General features: G+C 43.0%; 1 protein-coding gene across 3 annotated transcripts; it reads left to right on the forward strand.

The window, feature by feature from the left end:
• gigyf1 (GRB10 interacting GYF protein 1) lies at positions 1-26403 on the forward strand. Of its 3 annotated transcripts, none has more exons than XM_023948931.1 (26): positions 1-283; positions 7105-7729; positions 7809-7872; positions 9715-9844; positions 10815-10910; positions 11039-11156; positions 11448-11556; positions 11703-11902; positions 12062-12297; positions 13175-13304; positions 13381-13599; positions 14378-14574; positions 14748-14913; positions 14992-15158; positions 15434-15537; positions 16568-16668; positions 16752-16825; positions 16959-17090; positions 17167-17358; positions 17426-17634; positions 17706-17863; positions 17946-18112; positions 19042-19086; positions 20621-20765; positions 21612-24166; positions 25515-26403. In XM_023948931.1, the coding sequence occupies exons 3-25, from the start codon at positions 7838-7840 to the stop codon at positions 21677-21679; spliced, it is 3198 nt and encodes a 1065-aa protein (XP_023804699.1). In that variant the 5' UTR covers positions 1-283; positions 7105-7729; positions 7809-7837; the 3' UTR covers positions 21680-24166; positions 25515-26403. The 3 variants fall into 3 exon arrangements, with proteins under 3 accessions (XP_023804699.1, XP_023804697.1, XP_023804698.1); XM_023948929.1 differs by having other exon boundaries at positions 3-283; positions 14992-15215; XM_023948930.1 differs by lacking the exon at positions 1-283 and adding an exon at positions 308-899 and having other exon boundaries at positions 14992-15215.
• Positions 26404-26693: the final 290 nt, after the last annotated feature.

Raw genomic sequence — 26693 nt, forward strand, 5'->3', positions numbered from 1 at the left:
CAACGTCCGTGTCACGTGGTGCCGCAGGGGCGGCCATGTTTCCGAAACACAAACAACAAGAGGAGCAGCGATTGGGAGCTAGCAGACACAAACTGATACGCAGCAGCAGCGACCGTTGGAGGCGAAGGGGAAAGAATAATAAATAAAGACACAGAGCACGACTTTCTTAAAAGCGGTTTTTCTGTCTGATGAATACGTTTACAGTGTTTAAAGAGACCAATGCATACTGATATCTTAGCTGTAGACGTGCCGAGACGAGCAGTCTGGTAGCTACAAACAGAAGGTAAGCCAGCCATGTTGCAGCTTTTTTTGTGCTAACCAGCTAGGCTAAGGCTAGCTAACCTCCACCGCTGCAGCCTCAAAAAAAACCCTGCTGGAATGTTTCAACCGCGCGGACAGAAATGGCGGATATCATGTTGCGTTTGCGTCTCGTTTTCTTTGCTCGTTGAGATTTTTTTTTTCAGTTTGCACGCGCGTGGCTAGAGCGCGCGAAGCGGGGCGGAGGTGGTCGTCCTCAGATTTGCGAAGCAGGCCGGGAGAGTCCGAGCCCAACACTCCGCCCCCCTCCCCCTCCGCCATCATATCTGCTGTTATTTGAACTTACGAGCCAGAGGCCTGAACCAGCAGCCGTGTATGCTAGCCTGTTAGCCAGTTTCACTCTTTTGAAAACCGAATTACGTCAATTTCCCGAAACCATTTGCGTGTTTGATTCCTAAGTGTTAAATTGGGGCATTTTGTTGTTCCATAAGTGATGAAATGTGTACTTTGAGTTTACGGCGGCTCACAGAAGCTCCTCGAGCCGTATTTACGTTAGCCACCGCGAGTTTAGCATTTTTTATAACGAGTGTGTGGCAGCTAAAAGTTAGTCTGTGTATCTACCGAAACCAGTACCCAACCAGGTACGTGTGCTTGTAAAAGAATAGATGCGTTCTTATACAGTTTTTATAGCTTCAAATGGCAAATAACCCGCCGTGTCCCTCCTCAAACATTTCCTAGAAGTTGACTAAAAATGTATTTTGAGGATTATACACCATCGCAGCACCATTTTGAGTAGAGACTGTGAAGATGTTTCGTAAATGTGGATGCATCTGTGCTTCATAACTGCATGATTGTAGTTAGGTGTACTCTTTTTAGCCTGAATTGATCTCAGCTTGGTCAAACATTGAATCCATTTCCCTCTTTACCCTCTAATTCTTCTGGAAATCTGTTCAGGAAAAGCAAAATATTGTTGCTAAAACTACTTCCAGTGCTTGATTGTAAGATTCTGCCTTTTTGTATGCGTTACATGTCTGTTTTTATGGTTAGATTGGCTATTTTAGTCAGAAAAAAAACATGTAAATTTGTATTGGAATGAATCTGTAGAGCGTAAGCAGTCTTTCTTCTAAATGTATATAAATCTTTTGCATTAATTTCTGGCATAAGCAAACTGCGATTTACTGAGTGTGTTTATAGAAAAAAAAGTTTGACTTTTCCTTTTTTTTTTTTTTTGCTTAAATGAAGCAAGCTGAACATCTTTATTCTAAAGGCATAACCTCATCTACTTCCTAAATGTATTCAGTGTTGCTCAATGTTATTTATGACGCACTGCTGGTTGCAAAAACATCAGGAAAAATGTTGCTTTAGTTTAGAGCTGACACGATAATGGCCTCAGCTTGCTGAATCTTGGAGAAAGCGATTATTCAGAGATTTCTACCATGTACTTTGAATTGATTACCCCCCCCAGCTTTAATATCACACTCGGACTGCAATGTTGTTGTGGAAGCATCAGCCAGAACGGCCATAGGCCTCCTGTAAATGAGATTGATAAGTTAGTTGTATGATAAACTCACAGATCAATTTCAATTTAAAATGTGAGCGCTGACTCACCCAAACAAAAGGTTAACTTTCACACTGCACTTTTGAGAACAATTGAAAGGCTTGAGGCAAAACTTCCGAGAAAACAATTGTAAATTTTTGTCAATTTGTGGTCGATTCTGGCAGAAATGAACACTGACCACTAAACAAAAACATTGGAGAAACTGTCCGTCTTCCTATATTTGAGTTCTTTTACATCATCACTTAACCACAATCTCTGAGCTAATCAAAACGACTTCTGCAATCAGGGTTAGGGTTAAAAAATACAGAAAAAAATCATTTTTTCTGTATTTTAAAAAACTATATTTACCCCTGTTGCTCTTTTTGTACCAGTCTGTATTTATATCCACCATATGAACATCTATTTGTGGTTTGCGGTATCTAAGTGTGTCAGTGGAGCCAGAACTTCACATTTACAGCCTCTGTTCAGTGTTTTTAGAGCTGTTCTGGCCGCTCATTTTAGGGGGTTAAAATGGCTCTGAATGAATTGTATTCATGTATATGCAAAAAGAAAAAGGGATAGAACTGATGGAGGAAAAAAATCACTAAACAAAATATTTTTGTGCTGCTTCCTTTAAAAAAAAAGTTTTTTTGCACTTTGAGCTCATATCTTTAAATAAATCACCCTGACAATATAAAGCTTTGTGATAACCTCACCTTTTATTGCTATAAACCATGAAGTTACTGTAAGTTTGTAAACAGTTACAGTTCTGTTGAATGTAAGTAAACTTTACAGCTGCATGGTCTTACTTAAAAGGGACTCAAACTTTTCTGCAGCCAATATCTTCATTATTAAACATGCGCAATATTTATAAAATGTATAGTGAAGTAAGACATTTTCTCCCCCTCCCAAGAATCAAGTTACCTTTAGTGGATTCATGGTAGCATGCTTTGATGGTGGAAGGAACAATAAAAGTTAGATGCCATAAAAGAAGAAGCAGCAGGCGCACAAACTGCAACAAAAATGGAAAGTACAAAAATAAAACTAAACTACTACATCTAGCATTAAAAAAAAAAGGTGATTTGTTGTAAATATGCAAATATTTTAGAATCCAAAAAAAGAAAGTCGGCGAAAATTGCAATAAATGGTTCCCTTAAATGTGCTAAAACAATCTTATGGCAGGTTGAAGTATTTAACACATCAAACAATGCCTTTCTGCATTTGACCAATCGGATGGACTCTTTTACATCATTGACCAATCAGATGGGGCCCTTTGATGTTAGATGCCGACCTCCTATGTAGACCAGGGTCATTTGGAGTGTAATTTAATTTATGATAAATCTTATTTAAATAAAACTGTAGCATCGAAATGGAAATGATTTATTTAGTTGTTTTGCTATTTGTTTATGTATCGCAAGTTGTATCGTCATCGCAATATTGATCACTAATCTCTGTGAGAGCGTAAAAAAGAGGGAAAAGTGTTCATGTCTGTCTGACAAAAGTGGATACGTGTGTAGCGAGGAGTTTTATGGCCTTAAAACATCTATATTTGTGTTTTTTAAAGTTGACCAATTTGTGGGTTTTGTCTATGGTAGGTTATTTTTAGAATGTAACTCCTACGATAAACGAAGGACTGAAAAATACTGAAAACCTCCTCCTAGAAACTTCCTAGAAGTACAAATAGAATTAAGAGTTTTGACATTTGTTAAAAAATAACAATATTAACTCAGTTTGTAAAATCCCTTTTAAAAGTAAAGAGAAATTATATATATATATATATATATATATATATATATATATATATATAATATATATATTATATATATATATATATAATATATATATAATATATATATTATATATATATATATATATTGCAATACAATACAATGGAGGTACTGACCACTTAGGGTAATCCGGAGGCTTTTAAAAACTAGATTAAAAGTCTCATCCTGTTTGTTGCTCATTGGTTGATGATTGGAGTTCAATGTCTACTTCGGGCTTCAGCTTCCACATTTAGAGGTGTTGGAACGCCATCTTCACGGTGCCCTAACCTGACTTAGCTGTATTCACTAAAAATGATTAGTACGGAAACTTGGTGCCAACTGGTACCGGTACCAATGTATATGGTAACGTTAATCACCTATTTAGTCAACATGATGTAAACTGTATGAATCTGTCTGAAGGTGATGGCGTGTTGGGACAAATACGGCACACTTGTAAACTTCATTGAATAAAGGAATCCTTTAGTCTTCAGAGGAGGCCTTAAAGGCCAAGAGTAGGATAGTTTGGACTGGTTTCCAACCTATGGGGTTATATAAGAATAGGTGTGAGTGGGTGGAGCTTCATTGAACCAAGCAAAAGTTTTGCTGTACATGGTGTAAAATTCCAATTCAGCTACCTTATGGATAACAGTGGCGTGCACAACGCTCCGAGAAAAGACCGTTGTCACGGCGATGAGCGGAGAAATGCGCGTTTACTTCAGCATGTGCGAAACGGAGACGCAGCGCTGTCAGAAGGAAATTTAGCATCCATGACACATTCACGCTCTCCTTCACCCTGTGATGCTGCTTTAATGTTTTTATTTTATTTTATTTTAATTTGCACTGGTATTTAGTTGTGAAGCACCGGTTCGAGCAACGTAACTGTTTCAAAAGTACCAGTTCTTCTCCGGATAAAATCTAAACAGAACCCGTCCCTATTCACCACAACTCCGCTGTTTTCGAGAGAAAGACCTGGGTGTTTAAAACAAACCCATTGCTTTACTCAAAGAGGACCGAGCTTGTGTAAGCAGCAGCGGCGATTCATTTGGTTGCCTGGATGTTTTGGTTTCCATGACACTTTCTGGAAGTATCTCCAAGCATCTGCACAACTTAAGGAGCAGCTGTTTTAAGAGCCGCACCAAAAAAAAGGCTTCCTACGTGGAGGGAAAAAGTCTCCTGTGAGCTGCAAAAACACTGAAGCATCACATTTAGATCCACAAGAAATTTTGGTGTTTTTTTTGTATTTAGTAAAGGAACACCGCTGTGAAGTTCTGTCTGCTCGCTGGGCTGTAACGCATTGATTTGATCCGTCTGGGACTTTTCAGTTTGACGGTTTGCAGTAAAAACCTCAGATTCCCTTAAATGTCCTCTTTGGTTGACCGCCTAAACCAAAACAAAGCCAAAGGAGTTTGTTTAAAGAGCCACTTCGATCATCTTAAGATCTATTTAAATAGCGTTCCCAGTGGTCTTTTAATTATAATTATGCCGACTTAATCTCAAAAACCCGTTTTGTTTTCTTGGACATAGTTTCCTGCAAAGCGGCAGGAGTTTTTACTAAATTATTGTTGGTGCCGAGCAACCCTGCCCCTCTGCCTGTCACCCATAGCTGAGAGCTCTCTGTTTACAGGCTGGTTTACAGTCCTTTGAAGGTTCAAGCTGTTGACTGAGGTGACTCTGGTGAAATTCCCCCATTAAAATGTCAAAAATTTGCGCTCTTTATAAGCATTCTCCAAGCAGTTTCTTTGAAAGCAGAAGAGAAGCAGGATTTAGTATTTATTTCACTACTTCTTTGTCGCTGTTGACATCTATGATTTTTCCCCCAACCTGTTTTGCTGTGACTGCTTATCTACGACACAACTTCCAAACTTTTGAGGAGGAGCCCCTGAAGAAGCACAGCTGTTTGAGTGCATTTATGTGTAACACCGTCAAAGAGGTGTTTAATTTTTTATCGGGAATGGTTTCTTTAGCACAGCGTCAGTCACCTGAAACTTACCTGCTGAAGATGATAAAAATACCTTTTTTATACAAAAAAAAAAATTAAATGGCGCAAAAATAAATCATAAATGGTAAGAACAATAAAGTATTCTAATTGTAAACTCAAATTAAAACACGTTGAGAAAACAAGGATGCAATGGGGCGGGGGGGGGGGCGGTGTTACGTTCTTGCATCGCTTGCATATCTCAAATCACGTAAAGGAAGCCTAATAAGTATGGCTAATTTAACGCAAACGTTAGCCTTTTAACTAGCTAAACAGGACAAAATGCTTGTAATTGGCGAGTGGTAATTTTTGCCGGGTGCTAGCTACTTTTGTTGCCCGTGCTAAACCCTGTATTTTGCGTACTATAGAATGCACCAGTTTATAAGGCGCACCGTGAAAAGGTATTTTTTTTTTTTTTGTTTTTTTTTTTACCTATGTCATTGTAAGGCGCACTGAACAACAAGAGTCAGAGATACGTCAGACTAACTGAATTCACAGTGACTCTAAAACTTGTCTGTAACACGCTACACGTTAGCGCGTTCATAATACCTGTAACCCTAAGCCCTAACTAATAAAAAAACAAGAAAATGCTGGACTATGTAGTGTCCTGGATTTGATATGAGCTTTTTTGCGCCGACCATTTATCAGTTAAGTGTCTTGTGCAGATAAAAATGTTAATGGTTTACTAAAAAATACATTCAAAAAAATTTTTTTTTGCAAAATTTGTTCTGACGCAATGCATTGTGGTCTGTATTTGACAATCTAGTGAGCATCGATACACACTGGTTTTTCGCAGAGACTTCTGGGAAATTTCTAGGGCACTCGATTTTGGAATTGCAGATTAGGACAGCACTGCAAAATGGTGAACGCACTGTATAGTGAGTAGGGAAGGAATTAGGACACAACCTGATATAGCTAAAACAAACGTTAATGCGGCTATGCTAACTCTCTACCTTGTTTGTAGCACACACAAAACAGACTGATACCCCTAAAACAAACGTCACTATGACTTTGCTAACTCGCAACTTTATTAGTAATGGTTAAAAAGAAATCAGTTCGACACCACAACGCATTAGCCGTCTTTGCGTGTTCACAATAACACCCGACCTTGTTTGTAGCACGCAAAGAACAGACTGATGTCGCTAAAACACACTCTACTGTCACTATGCTAACTCCCGATCTTGTTAGTAATGGTTAAACAAAAAAACCCCAAAAAACATTGACACCACTACACATTAGCCGTGTTAGCAGACTCACAATTACACCCAACCTTGTTTGCAACACGTTAGAAAACAAACTCGCACTTTGGACGCCCTGTCCCTCTCAAACTTTTTTCAGTATCGGTAAACACAGCCAGAATTAATCCATTTTTAAGACACTCCGAATTATAAGATACACCGTGGTTTTTAAAGGAAGGCTTTAGGGGTGGGAAACACAGTACGAGTCCTCTGTCATCAGAAAAATGCAACAGGAATGTGGTTAAACGCCCTTTTCATTGGAATGCGTCTTTAAAAGTGAACTTTAAAAAGTTGTGTCTTTCTTCCTAAAAGGTTTCCTTTTTCCCGCAGTGGTGCAAAGGGAGGAGGACCGGACTGAACGGAGTTACCTGGAGGTTCTCCATCCATCTACATATCAGCAGGAGTGGGAGAGGAGGACTTTGGGCGGGGGAACGAGGCAGAGCGGAGGAGCGAGTCGCGTCTGCTTTTGGCAGCTGTTTCAGCAGCCGCTCGGCTGTTGTTGTTTGTTTTTTGTTTTGTTCCAGCGTCGCTTTTTCTGTTTGTATTTTTAATGTGACACTGCTGTAAGACAAATAGAACAAAATCATTATTTCAAGAGTATTTTAGGTGTTTTTTTTTTTTCCTTTTTTCAATCGTTGATTTCCAGAGATTTTTTGTTTTGTTTTTGTTTCTTTTGTTCTATTTTAAATTCTTTTTGTGGCTGTGAGAAGGAGCTTCCATTCGGCTACAGCTAGCATAGCTGGGAGCCCTTCCTTAACCGCGTTAGGTTCCGATAACCTGGGATTCCTCAAGCACCTGAAACTGGCAGCTATTCTCTTTGTATCGGTGTGTTTGGGGAGCTCTGTGACCACAGCTTAAGCACCACTCAGCCTTTCTAGTCACCTAAGCCTAACTAAAGCCAGCCAGCTCTAGCCCGGTCCAGCCCAGTCCAGCCTGCTCCGATTATCTGGACAGGGTAAGAAGGGTCACTTCAGCCCCTCCTGACGCAGGAAGCGTCCACGCAGAAGCTGAACGCCGTGTCGTTGTTTCCACAGATACTCAGTTCTCATTGGACGGGAGGAATATGACTGCTGAGACTCTTAACTTCGGCCCAGAATGGTGAGCCCTCCCTTTTTTCTCTCCTGTTGTCACCAACGTCTGCTTCACCTGACCCAGAATTCCCATTTCTTCCGTTCTTTTTAAATATTTTTTTCCGGGTTTTCACTGATGATTAGTTCACTGCTCGTCCCTGAGTGACGTGAAACCACTTCCTGTTCATTTATTCTAATGTTCAGCGTGAAACGAGTTGCCATTTTGCTGCGATTATGGTTTAAATTAGTTCATATGTTACCAACACAGGTTTTCAGGCGCTCTTAAATGCATTATTGGAACACAAATACAAGTTTGTCAGAGGCTTTGGTTTAAAAAAGAAAATGTATTAAAAATCAATACAGGAGACAAATTGCTCTTTTTGTAGATTACACCAATTTTTTATCCAAATGTTTATTTGTGTAAAATCTTTTTGTCAACAACAGTTTTGATTTTTGCGGCTACATTTCACGGTTGTGTGATTAGAAATGTTATCTCAATGTCTGTAAGCGTGGAAATAGTAATAAATCCAGATTTTATTCAGACGCCTTTCATGGCGCTCGAGGTTAAGGTTGACTCAAAAAAATTGAGTTTGAAGCCTTGATTTAAATCGTCGACCATATGAGAACCGGACTGGGTGGCCCCTCCCCCATGGCGTTCCAAACTGGAAGTACCCGTTGGCTCCAAGAAGCCAAAATCCCCAAAACTCCCACTTGTAATTCTATGAAATCCAAAACGAGTGGCCTTTGAACGAAGTACAGTCAGGTTGAACTTTGACCAATCAGGGACTCGGGTTTGGCAGTGATGTACGGGGGGCATCCCTTTTTTTTAATTTTATTCATGGAAGTACCAGTTGCTTAGAAATGGATCATCAATGAGAAATGAAGAATTTCCATTTGTGTCCGCAGCTCCCCGCTGCTAGAACGTTCATCTGTTCCACTTGACCTTTGGCTCCTCCCCTTCTCCTTCTGAGGGGGCTCTTGAAACCGTTGCTCCCTGAAAGATGTTGAAGAGCATCCAGAACCCACGTTCTGCAGCCGTTTTCTCAGTTTAAGGCCATCATAACGGTCAGATGCAGCGGTTGGCTTCAAGCTAAGCAGCTAACCATGTGACCAGCAAATCCCTGCAGCGGTCTAAATGCCAGCCGCAGTAAAGCTGAACGCCTCACTGAAGCCGCTTTTTGCACTTCCTCTTTCAAAGACTCAGAATGGAAGGTGTTGCTGCAGCATCGTCTCCCTCTGCTTTTTTTTTTCTTCGGTGGATGTTTGCACAGCCATTATCGGGGGCGTTGGCTCCACTCTGGTAGCTGCTGGCCTCTGACGGCTCTGTGCATTCTTGGTCGTCCGCCAGCCTCGCCGAATATTTCCCTCTTTTTTTTTCCACATCTGCAGCTGCTTTCCTGTCTCTGTTGTCACAGAGCGAGCGAGCGCACGCCAGAGCGGGCGCGTTTACGAGCGCCGGCATCAGAAAGAAGGGAGCGAGCGTCTGTTTGGTGGAAGCAGATTTACAGAGATGTGGAGTTGTGTAGACGCGTGAGCCAAACGTCAACGTTGGAAGCACAGAAGCGTTTCTGGGCCGCATATGGTTTTGATGTGGGGCCGAGAATCAATGACACACTTTGTGCGGCTTCGTGAAAGGAGCCATTGTTGGCGGTCGGGCTTCACGACCTGCACCGACTTTTTAAAATGAAATCTTGACATTGAGAAGCTGGAGACTCTATCAAAGTCTGACAAACCTTCAGTTTCTGAGCTGGATTCTGTTTTTTTATTGTTTTTTTTTGTTAAAATGTCGTAGGTAACCCGATATGCACTTTCAGGATAGCCTCCAAGAAAACCCGATGCTTGCTCTAAATGTCCTGCTTTCCTCTCCCAGGCTCCGTGCACTGTCCAGTGGGGGGAGTGTGACGTCTCCCCCCCCTTCCCCCGCCATGCCAAAGTACAAGCTGGCCGAGTACCGCTACGGCCGAGAGGAGATGTTAGCACTTTATGTCAAAGACGACAAGGTGAGCCGAGAAACAAAACCCCAATTATTTCGGCCCTTTTCCTTTGGTTTCTTGAAGCTGCGTCGTGGATTTAAACGACGATTCCTGGATAAACGAGAACCTTCAACTTGTTATAACAAACGACTAGCTACAACAAAAAAATCTCCTGTTAGGACTTGGTGGAGATAAAGATGAAAAGAACGTTTGGATGCATGACTGTTTATTGTTATTTTTAGACGATTGTCGTCTCCATCTTAGCAGGAAAGGACAGCTGTGATATATGTGTATGTATATGAGATAGGTGTGTGGGGGTCAAAAATAAGATATTTTTTTCGTTTATTTCATTCAACCTTTATTTAACCAGGAAGGTCCCTTTCAGAGTAAGAGTCGTGGCCAAGAGGCAGCAATTTCAAAACAAAACCGATAACAATAAAATTAAATTACATCACATGAAATTTCTAGTTTTTTTTTTTTTTTTCAACAAGCCCCCAGTGGCTGCTTGGTGTACTGCCCCTTGGCTTTTTTTAAGGGGCTTCAATACGGAAGTTAAATAATTGACGTTTGTGCAAATGGAGATGAACTATTAAGACACTTTTTCTGCCCAAAAGTAAATTTCTAACTGAGCTACCGACTCAGTTAAAAGCTGCATAATCATAACGTGAAACACCGCTGGAAATAACTCTACAATAGAAAAAAAAAAAGAACTAGCGGATACTAGGGTTGTGCCGTTTATACTGGATGAGTCATCATTTGGGAAATAAAATAAGTGGAGTAATAAAAGTAAATAACGAATAATAATTATATAATAAAATAGTAGTAATAAAATTAAATTCTGCAAAAGTCGTCAACTCCCAACTTAAGGGGCATCGCCCAACCGTATGGCTGAAACACAAAGATCATGATAACTGTTTAAAAAAAAAATTTTTTTTGTGGTTGTTTCTTTTAGAGGCTTTTAACTTGAAAGGTTAACCGCAGCTCCTGGTTTTCTCAGGTCCCAGAGGACATGCAGGATAAGGAGTTTGCTGCTATTCTGCAGAATGACCCCATGCAGCCGCTGGCACTGGTGCCTCTCACGGAGGAAGAGCAGGTTGGCATCACTTTTTTTTTTTTTTTTACTGCCTTTCGTTTGCAGTAAACAGCCGCTCGGTTCTGCAGAAAGCTGCCCCGCTGGATGTTTCCTCGCATTTCTCACATTCCTTCCTCCGCTCTGTGCAGAGGAACTTCTCCATGTCTGTGAACAGTGTGGCGGTGCTGAGGCTCATGGGAAAAGGTGTGGGAGGGGCCTCCCCCGCTGGAGTGGCCCGTGGACGAGGGGCCACACGGGGCGGACGAGGTAAAAGAGAAACCTGCCAGAAAATAATCAAATACAACAACCGAGGCTTTTAATCTGAAAGGTCATTGGGTTTCTTAGAAAAAAAACAACAACAAAAACATGCTTTTATTCTTTTGAAAGTCAGTCTAGGGATTCAAAAAACTGTCTTTTTTTCCATCTAAATCAGGGTTCTGCAACATTTTGTGCTCCAAATTTTTTTCTTTTCAGCCAAAGTTTCTCAAATTGAGGAAAGTGACCTCCTTAACCCTCTAAATGTGAAAATAAAAGCTCCCCGTCCGTGTTTCCGGACAGGTCGAGGTCGTGGAGAAGGTGGATTCTACCAAAGAAGTATTGAAGAAACGGAGGTGGGCTTCAGTCGCGGCGTCCGTGAGATTCACCGCAGTCAAAGCTGGGACGACCGGTAAGACGACGGCGCCCTCAGACTTTCTTGTGCCGCTCACAGTCCTCCTTTGTCGTTCAGTCCGTCTTTCCGTAAACTCGTCCTTTGTGTTTCTGTTTTCTACGTTTAACTTCCTGTCCGCCTCCCGCCTCCCGCTCTTTCCTCAGAGGGAACGCTCGGTTTGAGAAGCCTCTGCGACGAGAGGCGGGGCGTCCCGGCTTTGAGGAAGCTGGAGGTCCCGGGGCTCCGGGGAGGAAGGACTACACCAGAGCCGACAGCGATAACTGGCGCACCCTCCGGGAAGAACAGGAGGAAGAAGAGGGGGAGCCGGGCACCAACTGGAGGCACGGCGTGCCCCGCAGGGACGGTACGACCAGACCATATCTGACATTAATGCGTGTTTCTGTGCTACTAAAAACCGCCACGATCAGAAATGCACGAATATTCACAGAAATTCAGTAAATTACCAAAGGTTTGAGTCCGGGTAAACGATCTTTGAGCTGAGGGAGTTCCATGTCCTCCTCAGATGGCGGTCCGCGCTCAGCAGGCTGGCGGGACCACAGCGGCCCGGGTGAAGGTCGCAGGAGGAAGTTCGACTTCGACTTCCGGGACTCCGACGGTCACGTTGCTGGGCGCCGGCGAGCGGGCAGCGAGGGACTCGAGGACGACAGGGACGGTCTGCCCGAGTGGTGTACGGAGGACGCGGAGGAGGACGGAGAGATGGGCACCTTTGACTCCTCGGGGGCTTTTATGTCCATTAAGGTATTAACGATGCGCGCTCCGGTGAAAACGTCGTTTTTAACAGGTTCTTGTGGTTTCCTTCTGATGATGGATGAAGAAAATTGAACTGAAATTTGCATTTCTAAGTATTTATTCATTGCAATTGTTGTGAACCAGGAGCAGACGAAAAAATGAGGTTTGGAAATGATCGTAGTTGCGACGTAGAAATTACGCTGGGCGGGGCAGCCGCTCCATTCTGTACATGCTGATGATCTATGCTTGTTTTTGTCCAGATAAAGTTTGTTTTAAAGAAGCCAGCGCCTTGATTTAGAACATTTAAGATGTGTGACCGGAACTTCTTCTTCAGGCGTGCATCATCAGCGTAGATTATGACTTTTTAAAACAAACCCAGCAGTAGAGGTAAAATCTTAAGCCTGACCCCCCGGATTTTTTAGGCCCGATCTTACCTCTACCCAGCAGCCAATCGGAATCAAGAATTCACCCGGGGCCATGGCGTAAATCCGCCTTGCGATTGTAACGTCAACATTTAAGGTAACCATTTATCGCAATTGCTGATGGCTGATTTTGCGATAAATTTGCGACTTACTGTGCAGGCTTAGTTTGGAGGTGTAAGTCGGCGGGAGAGCTTGTAAACAGAGAGCTCTCATCAACGAAGAGGGGAAGGAGGGTGGGCTTGGTCCTTGCCCACAGCTGTGAATTTTCATTGCAGTTCTACAGAAACGGTCCTAGAAAACGGCGGAGGGTTTTTTGATTTTGACAAAAAGAATCCTGGCTGAACGGAAACGTGCTTCAAATTGATTAAAAGAAGGTCTTCAGTGGCGTAAAGGCTTCCGTCTTCGGTGTTTTTTTATGCGAAGCATCGTTTAGAATCACCTGTGTGGATTTGTTTACTCAACAGAAAGGCGGTAAGGAGACAATCCTGGAGGACGAGTTTGAGTTTAAGGGCATCGAAGAGGAGGAGGAGGAGGAAGAGGAGGAGATTTTGCCAGAGGCAGAGAAGAACAACACAGAAGGAGAGAAAGACAAAGGTAAATATTCTTCTCCGATCGTTGGCAGCATGTTTAAACGCAGACGTTTGATCTCAGACTGTGGTTCCTCTCACAGCGGTTCCTCAGTTTTCCCTCCCGGAGAGTAAAGATGTCTCATCCGCCTTGGTGGACGACAAGGCAAAGCCGGTTGCCGTCTCCTCCTCCTCCTCCTCTTCCTCTCTCCCGACTCACTGCGCTCCTCCGTCTCTGGAGCCTCAGCCGGTGGCTCAGGTGGTGGAAAACACTCAGCTGAGCATCAGCCACTCTATCAAGAGCAACAGCACACCTCATGAGGGTAAGTTCCCAGCATTCTTTGCTCCTTTGTTTTGAAAAACTAGCTATTTAGCCTGGTAGAAGCGGCAAACAATGTAAGCTATCGAAGACGTGTCGTGATGTTTCAGGGCTTTTGGAAATTAAACCGGAAAACGTTTTGCATTACATTTTAAATCTTTACGATGCTTCTGTGGGTCTGTGCAACCTCCGTTTAACTTTTTATGCCATTCCGTCAAATACAGAAGCGGAGGAAAGTAGCTTTGCGCTGATATGCAACAGTTTAGTTTGTGCACACTGGACTAATAATGTCACTATACTAAAGTGTTGCATATCAGCGCAAATGTGCTTTTCTAAGCTTTAGAATCCATTAGAATGACATCATCATCAAAAAATCATTTTTACTGTTAAGTGTTGTTGCTGCCCTTCATGAAGAAGCAACAACAAATTCCAGAGACACCGTTCTGTCTGTGAAAAGTAAACTGCATCCACTGCAGTCTGGTGTTAACGGCTTAGGGAACTGAAAACAACCGTTTGTTTTGTTTTTCGACCGCTCTTTAGCGTTTACTCTTTAACCCTTTTAAAACCCGACAGCTAATTTGTTGTATCAGATTGAAACAGGAGGAAGCGAGTCGATAAAGCCGGGAAGCAAAGACATTCTTTGAACTACCGTGTTTAGAAAAATAGCAAATCGTTGTTGTTTTAACATTAAGACCTCAGGAATGCTTGATGATGAGAGGTTTTATGTCCACTTACATCATCAGGTTAGCAGTAGAAGTCATCTTGTGTCGCTTGCGTTTCAGACTTGGCTCCCATTGGGATCTCCAAGCCCCAGCTGAGTCCTGGCTCCTCCTCGCCCTCCTCCTCCTCGTCGTCCTCTGGTCTGCGTCCTCCAGCTCCCTCCTCCTCCTCCTCCTCCTCCTCTGCTGCTGCTGCTCCTCTCCTTCCTCCTTCAGGAGGAGACGCTGAGGACGATGACGGCATGAAACACCTGCAGCAGGTACACACTGGCAGTCGGCGGAACGGCTGTTTGTGCTGACTCATCGCTTCTGTAGCTTCAGAATTTTGACCTTTTTCGGGGGTTTTTTTGGTCGAAACCGATGCGATGAAAGTGGTTTGTTTTCAAAGCAAAACTTCCCGATGATTGTGTTGCTGTGCGCTACGTTTGCGTAGGAGGCGGAGAAGATGGTGGCGTCGCTGCAGGACACCTCTTTGGAGGAGGAATGCTTCACCCAGGCGCTGCAGCAGCAGGAGAGCAGGAACACGGCGGCCGCTCTTCCGCTGAGTCACGAGGCGGCCATGAAGTGGTTCTACAAAGACCCGCAGGGGGAAATCCAGGGTACGCTCAATCATTAGCACACATGCTCACACGCACGCCTGCACCGCGCCGCAGCTAACGCCCCCACCTCCAAACCAGGTCCCTTCACCACGGTGGAGATGTGCGAGTGGTTCCAGGCCGGCTACTTCACCATGAGCCTGCTGGTGAAGCGGGGCTGCGACGAGGGCTTTCAGCCTTTGGGGGACGTCATAAAGATGTGGGGCCGCGTGCCCTTCGCCCCCGGGCCCTCCCCGCCTCCCCTGCTGGTGAGACAGCTCCCACCAACGCAGCGCCCGCAGCCCAACCGGGGGCCCGCCGGGACTGTGAGTCACAGCTCAGCCAACCTGGAGGGTTTCTGAGGGGAGGGGGGAGGGGAGGGGGTGTTTGTTTAATAAAATAAAAGTCTTAAAGCTAATATTTGTTATTGAGAAAACTATAAATGCCTTTTTAAAATGCTAAAACATGCTGGTTTTTGTGCAAATTCTGCAGAATGCTTGGTTACAAAATGTTAATTTTTGGATGTTTGTCCCCCAAATTTTAGGGCAACCTGGACCAGGAGCGCCTGAAGAAGCAACAGGAGATAGCAGCAGCAGCTATTTATCAGCAGCTCCAACAACAGCAGCAACTTTTCCAGCTCATTAACAGGTGGGGGGGACACCCCGGCCTGTTTACACAGAAAACCAGATCACAAAACCCGCACCAGCGCCTTTGTAGAGTCTGCCATCGAATTGATTTCAGAAACTTTTATTTTGAAGAGCTCTGGTCCACGACGAGAGCTCTAGCGTTGCTTTGTTCTGCGTTAACTCCGGCGTTCATGCCGGTTCATTCAACACCCCGCAAAAAGATGAAAACAAAATATTCGTACACGATTTTTCAGGAACAAATCGCAAATATCAGAATACTTGGATACTCTTTACAGCCCTAGCTTGTACTATACTACATTTATATAGATTTGCAATACCCCCCTTTTATTGGTGGGGGCAGATGACAAATATCAGATTATTAGGATAGCCGTTGCAATCCTAACTTTTACTACACTACTATATTTATAAAGATCGTGAATATGCGATCTCAGATGGAGCAAATATCTGTACTCGACTTTTCCAGAACCGATTGCAAATTGTCGAGTATATGGATACCTGTTACAGTCCTCACTTTGACTGCACACTACTATATTTAAAAAAATCGCAAATCTACAATCAGGGACGTCACAAATATTCAAACTCCATTTTTTTTAAATAGATCACGTAAACTGGATTATTAGGATACTCGTTACTGTCCTGACAAAACTCTACTATGCCTAAAAAAATCGTAAATCTGCGCTCTTGGACGTCAAAAATATTTATACTCTATTTTTACAGAAGAGATCATGTACACTGGATTATTAGGATACTCGTTGCAGTTCTAACTTTAAATGAAAATTGCCAAAAAAAACGCAAATCTGCGATCTCAGAGGTCACAAATATTTGCACTTAATTATTTAGGAACCGATTGCAAATGTTCGGATACTCGTTTACAGCCCTGTGCTAATTGTTGGATTAAAAGGGGCTGCTAATCTGAAACCTCATCAGATTAAGTCTGACTTTTATGTTGAAAGCCTGATAATTGGAGGTTTTTACATGTAAACTAGTTTGGTGTTAAGAGTAGACTTTTTTTAACTTTTTGTGTTGTCCAGGTGCAGTGAGCAGGGTTTGATGCCTTCGATGAACAGGTCGATGTCTGTGCCAGATACAGGGTCCATGTGGGACATGCATACCTCAGCTTCACAGCCGTCAGGTCGGTTTTGCCTGCCGTCGCTTCGTCTTCAGAGGTTCAATTCAAGCTAAAGAGCCTTTTTCTCCCTGATCTTGGTCTTGCAGGCGGTGAAGCCAGTCTTTGGGACATAACAATGAATTCTTCAACTCAGGGTCCAACTCTGGAACATCTTCAGAAGGTAGTTTAGCTGAAACAGCAGAAACTTTTCTTTGAGTGACTGCAGCTCCCTGCTCCTCCAGGAGACGGGGCAAAGGGAGCCTACATTTCACCCCACTGGTCGTTTGATTTTGATTTGATGTGCTCCTTTCAAGCTCCAGGAGAGGCGAGACGCCGAACTCAGGGCAAAGCGTGAGGAGGAGGAGCAGCGCAAGAGAAGGGAGGAGAAAAGGAGGCAACAGGAGGAGCAGAAACGAAGGGAGGAAGAGGAGCTCTTCCGGCGCAAGGTGAGACGAAGCTGGGGAGTTTATTGATCTGTGTGTCCAGTAGGCGGTCCGTTTGACGCGCGTTTCCTCTGTCCAGCGGCAGCAGGAGCTGATCATGAAGCTGCTGCAGCAGGCGCCCCAGCAGACGGGGGCGGGAAGCTCCAACTGGAGCGGGGGCTCGTCCGGCCTGTCGAAGCCCGGGAAGCCGTCGGCGCTGGCCCTGCTGGAGATGCAGCAGGAGGCGGAGCGGCTCCTGAAGCAGCAGCGCGTTCAGCAGCAGCGAGAGCGGGTGAGTCTCGGAGAAAAAAAACGCTGCCGCGGGCCGCTCGCACGCTCACGCCCCTTTCTGCCCGCAGCACTCGGGCCTGTCCATGGGGAGCTCCTCCATGGGGGGGCAGTGGGCAGACGGCGTGGGCATGTGGGGGGCGCTGGAGTCCAAAAGCGGCAGCGGCGGCTCGTCGAGCAGCATGGGCTTGTGGGACGAGGCCTTGAAGAACCAGGCCAGTCTGCGCGGAAACAGCAACAACCTGGGCCTGAAGAACAGCCGCAGCAGCCCCTCCCTGAAGTAGGTGGCGGGCCGGAATGGCGGGTTCGAATCCCGTCGCTTGGTGTTGTAACCTGTGGCGTCTCCTTCAGCGAGCAGTACATGATGCGCCGGAAGAGGACGGAGGAGGAGGAGAAGCTGCTGAAGCTGCTGCAGGGCATGAAGCCTCAGGACGGCTTCACCACCTGGTGTGAGCAGATGCTGCACGCTCTCAACAGCTCCGCCAACAACTCCTCCTGCTCCCTGGACGGTAGGCCGCTCAGCTTCCGCCCGGAAGTGACCCCCCTCCGTCTTCCCATGGCTAATCAGCCCTCTGCTGTGTCTTTGCACAGTCGCCACCATCGTGGCGTACCTGAAAGAGGTGGAGTCTCCCTATGCAGTGCTGGATTTCATCCGGTCTTACCTTGGGGACACCGTGGAAGCCAAAGAGTTTGCCAAACAGTTTCTGGAGCGCCGTGCCAAACAGAAAGCCAACCAACAGAGGCAGCAGCAGCAGCAGGTCGGTGTCGGCGCCGCCACAAGACACGACCGGGCGTCCAGAGAACACGCCACGGCCCTCCTGAAAGCAGATCAGAAGAATACACAGATGAATATTTTAGAAAAATCTTAAAATTAAAGCAGGAAAAATTATGAATCAAAACTTTATGAGAATAAATTCGTTAAATTTAAAAAAAAAAAATTATGAAAAAGTCCAAATTTAACAAGAAGAGTCATTAAATAACAGAAAATTATGAGGGAAAAGTCATAAAATTATGAAAATAGTCATAAAAATTCTACTAAAAATGTCTAATGTTTACAAGAATAGTTGTAAAACTCTGAGAATAATGTCGTAAAATTAAAGAGAAATTAAAATTAAAAATTTTATTTATATATATATATATATATATATATATATAAATAAATAAAATTTTTGCGAGAATAGCCATGAAATGATGTAAAAGTTGTAAATTCAAAAGAAAAAGTGAAAATGGGTCAAGATTTACAATAGTTGTAAGATTATCATCAAAAATTAAAATTTTGTTTAAAACAGTCATAAAATCTGAAAAGAATTGGGAAATTCTGAAAAAAGTCCAAATTTAACAGTAAAAAATTCTGAGACAAACAGCAAATTCATGAAAAATTGGTCAAAATATTACACTAAAGTCAAAATTATAAGAAAGTGGTAAAATGATGAAAAAGTCAATTTTATTCGACTAAAGTCGTAACATTTTCAGAGAAAAGTTCAACCCATAATTTACAAATGTGTTGAAACATGTCTAAAGATACATTTTTCTCTCAAAAAGCTCGACTATTTCAGTTTTTTGCTCACAGTTTAATGCCTTTATTCTGGTTTTTAACTCTTTTTTTTTCTTTTCAGAAACGGAGAATAAAGTGCAAATAATGTAGAAAATGTGTTAAACGGCTCCTTTTCTTCTCTTTGGTTTCCAGTTGTCGAAGGACGTGGGAGGACTGAACATGAACTTCCCTCTGCAGGTGAACTCCCACACACGTTCAGTGGTCCGCGGGCCGGTACCGGTACTTTGATTATTTGTTTCTTTTTTTAAAACTGAAGAACGTTTTATTTTGAAAAACCACCGGATTCTCTTCACCCGATCCATCTGTTTTGACGCGACACGTGACTTGAAGCTGTTGCCCAGACCGCTAAATCTAAAACCCCAAAGCTAAGAAGCAAACAAAATGTATTTGGATAGTTTTTTTCTTTTTTTGGTTTTATTTTGCTTTATTTATCTGTCACACCTTAAAAGTCGGTCACAAGAGGCGCTCAGCTGCAAAATCCGTGTGTTTCGACCAAAAAAAGTTGCCGACCTGCTGAAGATGTTTGTGATCTGAGGAAACGTGTGGAAGGGAGTAGGGTCGGGCGATGTCCCCTAAATTGGCCGTTGACGATGTTTGCTGTCAACCATCGGGATGGACGATGATATCGTGGGGGGGGTGTGTGTGTTAAATTTGTCGTTGTCATAATTGCTATTCGTTATTTTACTTTATTACTTTATTTTATTCCCCAACTAATGACTCATCCGCGATGATCCAATATAAACTGAGGGAAGTGACTTTAACAAAAAAAGTAACAAACAAAATAGACAAGAAGTGGTCCGCTCCCGCACTTCACTAGTGAAGTGGACCGGCGGAGCGCGGACTTACAGCTTTGTGTTTGATGGGGGGGTGCTTTGTTACATGAGCGCTATGTGTGGGAGATTTAAGACTGCGATCCGTCCCGCAGCCACTGACATGTCAATATATATAGCAGCTCGGCAACATTGTTTTGTATTGAATTGTTACATTCAATAAAGTTTGAAAAAAAAATAGCCGCTCGGCGGAAATTATATCCGCTTCCGGTTTTTCAAACCCTACTGCGCATGTGCGAATGATTTATTCCGACCGAAAGTGTGACCCATGTGAACATTTGTTATATTCTGAAAACATTTTTCTGGAACCATGTACACGTTTGGATTCTAATCCGACCATTGATCCCATCAAGATATTTTGCACATGTAACTGCGGATTATGGTGTCGACTCGCAACGTGGCGGGGGCGTGGCATCACGATGGTGTCTCTCCATCGGGATGTCAGTCACCCATCACCATCGTCCATCGGCACAACCCTAGAAGGGAGATTAATGGTGAACGAGGCAGGAAGCTGTTAAGAAACCTAAAAACAGAAAATGTTCCTGTGACGACAACAAATACACAATAAATCAGGAACAATGCAAAAACAAAATATGAAGAATCTTTTGGCTCTGAAGGACGGTTGAGTTCTCCATGTGAGAAACGAATTTAATCTAAAAAATGTTGAAGTATTTGCAAATTAGAAACTACTTCTACAAATCACCAATCTTCCTTCACTAATTCCTCGTCAAAAAAACAAAAACGGGTACAAACGTTTTATTTATATGTATTTATTTTTTTAAACTAAATTTTCAGAAACAAAACAGAAAATCCAGTTCAGACCGGCCCATGAAATGTTGTCGAGACTGTTTCTTGCCCTGACGGCGTGTTCTGCCCCGTAGGACTCGATGCGAGGTATGAACCCGAGCACCCTGCAGTCCATGTTCCAGGCCAACCACATGGGGAAGGCTGGTCTCTATGACAACCAGGGAGGAAAGATGAAGAAGAAGCCGCCCATGATGCTGCACTCTGACCCCAGCATCTTAGGTATGTGAGCGGACCGGACGCCTCCTTTCCTGAGGGAAATGTTGGATTTCATGTTCAATTTTTGGACGTTAAGGCAAATGGACTCGTTTTAAATCTGAGCTCCCCAAAAAAGAAAAAAACTTGCAGTAGTTCTAGCAAAAACTAGCAAACGTATTCGGAAAGTTTGTTTACACAGCGAGGAAACGGAAGACTTCAAACAACATAAGTCTGCAGTAAAAAGACAAAACCAGAAGTCTTTTACTTTGCATATGGATCTATTGCAGCAGCCTTCCCGCAGACCATAATAATAATGCATTATGTGATCACTGTTACCATGGATTTGGACTAACGTTATAATCATATTTAGAAAACCAGTTTCCATACAAACCAGTTTCCATACAAGACGCCTTTTTTGACGCCTTTTTAGTTACAAAAGTTGTCTTTTCTGTTGTTCAAGTATATAAAATAAAAGTAGGTGGAGCCTGCTGGCTCCAACCTTCAACACAGTTGACCTTCAAGTGGTGGGGGCGTGTTCTTCCTTATAAGCTAAGTCCTGACGGTTGCTATGGAAACGTTGGCTCAGACCGACTCGGGAGCCAAGCTGAATTGTCCTCCTTTTGTCGCTCGGTCCAGTCCTCACGTACAGTCGATGGTTCGGTTCCGGGTTAAGAGGGAGATGCTGAAAACGTTGGACCGAATATGAGAACTTGTGTCATCTTGTGGGGGTGGGAGTGGGGTCATCTGGACACAAGATGACACAAGAGGTGGAAGTTCACAGTGTGTACTTTCAAACTGAATCTTTCTTTGTTTCACTCACCCTCTCGTTTTGCTCCCCCCTCCCTCCCTCTCGTCCCCCCCCCTCCACAGGGTACTCATTCCCCAACACGAGTGAGTGTCTGAGCCTGAACGAGATGGAGATGGTGGAGGATTACTGATGTGAAGCAGCGCAGCAGCAATAGCTACCTGAGGCCTTTTCTGTCTTTTAATCAGACAAACCTGATAACGAATGTGCACTGCTGGGGGTGGGGGTGGGTGGGAGGGAGGGGGGTGAGCACGAGGGGGGAGGGGGGCCCCTCCCTACCCTACGGGTGGAGGAAAAGGGGGCTCCCTGCTGCACCCCGTTGATCACTATAGCAGGGGAGAGGGGCGACGGGCGGATACCTCCGGCACTCAAAAAAAAAACGTTTTAAGCACCTTATACTGAACTAAATGCACTTTACTGAGATGGGATTTGAACAGTTTTGCGTGGGTCGGGTGGAGGTGGGCGGGGCCACGGGCGGAGAGCAAAAAAACGGTGGGGGTTTGTTTGTTTTGTTCACAGTCAGGGGGACCTTTTAGTTTGAAAACCAGAGAGCAAATCCTTTTCTCGAAAGACAAACACTGTTGATATTTCTCTTTTTTGGAGCTTTTTTTTTTTTTTTTTTACATTTATATAAAACTAAAGCTATTGAAAAATGGATTCTAAAAAAAAAAAACTTGAAGATTTGCACTTGCCTAAAAAAAAAAACGACAAAAAGATTAAAAAAAAGGGGTTAGCTGTAGAAGTATTTTTGTGAATGAGTGAGTAAAATAACATCTGCACATGTTTTGTTTTTTTCCGCTTATGAGGATGTATAAGACATAAGAGGCCATTTTGTTTTTTGTTTGTTTGTATGTTTCCCTTTCCAAACAGGGATCGGTTCTGACTGAAACGAGAGAGGGGGGCGGGGCTTTTGCACAAACATCCTTTCTCTCTCTCTCTCTCTCTCCACTTCTTTCAAAAAAAAAAAGAAAGAAAAAAAAAAAAGAAAAGACGGACGGCATTTTGTAAATGTTAGCCTTGTTCTCATCGTAACCGCCACTCGTAGTGTTTCTTTTTTTTTTAAACGGGTGAGACGAGGCCCCGCCCCTTACCCCGCGCTTGGGGGCGGGGTCACTTCCTGCTCGTAAACAGACTCCAGGTACTCATCCAGCAGACGTGTTTTGGTGTGAATGCACATTTGTGCCTAAGAACTCTGATCGCGTGCATGGCCATCGAGACATTAACTCTTTCTGAGTGTGTGTGTGTTTGTGTGTGTGCTCAGCACATTGTGTGTCAGTTCAAAGGGGGGGGGTCCATTTGAAGGTTTCTTTATTTTTCCTTGTGAATGAAAAGTTTCTGACTACGGGGGGAAAAAAAAAAGAGAAATTACAGCATCCTGGTGTGCGAATGCACACAACGGAAGCATATTGTGTTACTTATTCGTTGTTGCAATTTGATAATGACGACTTTTTTTTTTTTTTTAATTGATGAGAAATATATATGAATATATACATTATATACAAAGTTTAAAAGTATTTGGACTAAGATGATGAGCACTTGGGGCTGCTATTTTTTCGTGTGTTTAAATTTTTTTTTTCTTAATTTTTTTTTTGCCATGTGAAGTGTGTACTTTTTTTTGTTTTGTTTTCGTTTTTCTTAAAATGTTGAATGTATTCCAAAAAAAAAAAAACCCGAAAAAAAAGACAAGAAATCCATGCTGATAACTGATTTTTTTTTTCCTTCGGAAGATTTCAAAAGTGGAAATATACACAAAAAGTTTCAAAGATGAAGAAGAAAAAAAAAAAAACTCAGAATGGAAACTATTGAACACACTGCCTCTACAATCCTGGTTGTAGTGATGAAGAACTTCAAGTAAAAGACTCTTTCTATTCCATACTGGAGCTTTGGTTGTTTACAAGCCACATGGATAGCTGTCGGTGCAGTTTTTGGTTGTTTTTGTTCCCACATCAAGACGGGTGGGGTTTGCAAGTGCGCTTCTGCCATACGGACACTGAGCGGTGTGGTTTTTTTTTTTTTAAGGTTTTTTTTTTTTTTTTTTCCATCCACGGACAAGCGGCAGGCGTCACAACGCTCTGGACTTGACAGTCCGTGCGAGCGCACAGAACGGCGACTGAGCACGCTCACACCTGCCCTCACCAACTCACCTATGCACTTTGGTTCATTCAAGCTGTGAGGTACCTTTTTATTTTTGTTTTTTGGGGAGACGGGAGCACATCGCAAACAGGAGGATCGCTACGATATTCCCGAACTGAAAGGAGATTCTCCCACCTCCTGTATATATTTTTGTATCTCGGAGTAGAAAAGAAAAAGATGGAAAAAAAAAACATTTGGAATGGATGAAGAAGAATTCATGACAATACGGGGTGAATGTTCCTCACCAAAAAAAACCCAATCTTTTTGATATAGTTTTAGGGGGACTTGCTGTGAGTTTCCTTTTTTTTTTTTTGGTTTGCCAGTAATCTTTGGAAAAAAAAAAAAAAAAAGCAAAGAAAACATGGAGCACGGAAGGGAAACCCACGTGGGCCGTGGCTCCGGTACGGACTCTCGGAACAAACCAAGCAGAGCCTTTGATTGACGGTGGAGGGGCGGGGCGATGGGAGGAGTGGAGGACGACCGCATGGTGAGATCCTGCTCTCAGTTCCACGCTTTACACCATTGTTTTTGAAAAATACTTTATAATCCCCCCTGTTATGTTAAGGGTCAAATTGACCCGCTTTCACATTTAAAAATATATTAGAAAATAAGGATTTTTCCACTGGAAAATGTTTGTAAAATTGAGCAAAAATTAGTTTTATAAAAGCTTTAAATGTTTAAAGACTATAAAATAAGACAAATACGATTTAAACAAATAAAAAAAATTAAGATTCCACCAACTACTTACCATTAAAAGCCATTTTGAAAGTCTTTGGTTCATGTTTAAGTTGATGCCTCCAAAGAAATTCTGTCCCAAAAAATATTATCTTTTTTAGAAACAAATTGTCCTGTAAAACAAATTTCAACCCTCCTGTTGTGTTCTGGGTCAGGTTGACCCGTTTGGGGGAAAAGAAAAAAAAAGAATAAAACCTCTATAAAAATAAAATTCTAATATTCTACATTCAAGAAGATGAAAAACATTCTTCTCTAAAAGACTTTCTAGCCTTCTAGCTGTCTTCTGGGTCAAAGTGACCCGAATTAATAAATCTTTTTAAAGTACTTAACAGCCGAGGTGTCAAAGTGCTAATAATAATAGTTGATCACATAAAAAAAACTGCATAAAGTTTCTACAGAAGCCAAAAACATCCTGCAACAGTCAATAAATACATTAAAATTAGTTTAAAAAAAACAACCGACTGCAACCAACTACTGAGGGTTAAAACCATTTGAAAAAGTCTTAAATTGATCCCATTGACTGTATATGATAACTGGACTGAGTGACACCCCCCCCCTCCCCCTGGCATTCCAAACAGGAAGTGACCACTGGTTCCAAGAAGCCCAAATCCCAAATATAGAGATAATAGAGAAAATAAGCAGGTCCTCCTATTGGTCAGAACAACCATTCTTGCAATGATACCAAGTTCTTGGTAACCTTATGTTTTTTTGTAATTATTTTTTCTGGCAGTGAAAGTTTTTCAACTTATAAACTTGCCACTCGATTAAAAAGGTTTGATAGATTTTGTGTAGCTTGCTTTCAAGTGGAAGGGGTGTGGCCTTCTAATGAGCTCACTCCTGACTGGCGAAAGCGGTTGCCATAGGAACGATGACTCAGACCAATCACTGCTTATTGACGATGTCCCGCTCCAACATGGTGGTATCTATATAACGAATTAAAATTGCGACTGAATTCGGCTGCAACAGGAAGTGAACCATCTTTCTCTAGATGACATCACTCGGTCCAGTCCAGCCGACGGTTTGATGCAAACTGTTTGGTGCTTCATTACTGCTGGATTATCTCTTGACTTCTTCCTTTTTTTTTTTTTTGTTCCCTCCAGGAGGCCTTTGCTGCCCCCTGTAGGGGATTATCGATATTGCAGCCGGCCCACGCGGCGGTCAGAGAACCGGGCCTTTCGGACTCAAACCTCCAGACCTGTAACTGGACGGGTCGCCGGCACCATCCGCTGGAGTCTCCAGGTTTATCATTCCATCTGCGGAAGAGTTCAGGATTCGGCCGAACTCTCTCCAGCCTCCATTGGAGGAAAAAAAAAGAAGAAGATTGTGATGCACCTCAGTGTGGAACTACTAAGGTGTTCTGTCTTCGTTGGGAGGGGGGACACTGGAGGAACTCCTGCAGCCGTGGAGCCGGACGAACTGAAAGATTTTGTACAAAAAGAGAGAGGGGGGGGGGGGGGGGGCATCAACCCACACACCAACCCAAAGGTTCACACTACGTGCACACGTTCAGCAGAAGTCACATGGGAGGAGGCTCGGTTGTAACGGGGAAATCACCCAGACGGCGACGCTCGTCACTATAAACGCTGAGCTCTGTAAATAATGGATGTTTTTTTTTTTTTTTCCTTCAGTGGGTTTTTTGTTTTATTACTCTGTTCAACATGCCTTAAATTGTATAGTTGAGTCCCGAATGACTAACTGAAGTTTTCTCTCAATGCTAAGTTTAAGTTGGAAACTATACTCGAGCTACAAAAAAAAAGAGAAAAAAAAAGAGGATTGTCATCTAACTACATGTGCATTTGATCAACTTTACTAGTACAGACTAGAGCTGCAAATGTTTTTGATCTAAACTCTGCTGGTGGTTGGCTTTTCTTTTCTTTTTTTTTTAATTAAAGGGTGAATTTGTTGGGGTTTCGCTGAAGGCTCAAAAAGGGCTGACGTCTGTCGCGTGTGGAGCTGAGCTGACCGGGGGTGGCATGCCCCCCCCCAAAAGAAAAAGATTATGCACAAGAAACCAGTCCGGCTTTCTCACTTATGAATCTGATTGTAAGGTTTTTAGTCAACAAATTGAGTTTTGATAAAGAAATATGCAGATTTTAAATAAAAATAATGTTCCTGTAAATAATTCTAAATCCTCAATTTTGTTTAGTTTCCAGTTGCTAATGGTCTAACGTTTAAATAATGAAATTCCACTCAAAATCCATTTGTGATTAGGCAAAAATGTTTGTTTTCTGGGCTGTACGTCGCTTTTACTGTACTGGAAACTTTTGAAGTCAGATGAA

The sequence above is a fragment of the Oryzias latipes genome, chromosome 18 (assembly GCF_002234675.1).
Source record: "Oryzias latipes chromosome 18, ASM223467v1".
In the NCBI taxonomy this organism is placed as follows: domain Eukaryota; kingdom Metazoa; phylum Chordata; class Actinopteri; order Beloniformes; family Adrianichthyidae; genus Oryzias; species Oryzias latipes.

Excerpts from the sequence above, each read along its gene's own strand:
- gigyf1 (XM_023948929.1), top strand. The coding sequence starts at position 7,838 with ATGACTGCTGAGACTCTTAACTTCGGCCCAGAATG. Across the intron at positions 11,903-12,061 it reads CGGCGTGCCCCGCAGGGACG|ATGGCGGTCCGCGCTCAGCA; the intron begins GTACGACCAGAC and ends TGTCCTCCTCAG. Across the intron at positions 16,826-16,958 it reads CTCTGGAACATCTTCAGAAG|CTCCAGGAGAGGCGAGACGC; the intron begins GTAGTTTAGCTG and ends GCTCCTTTCAAG.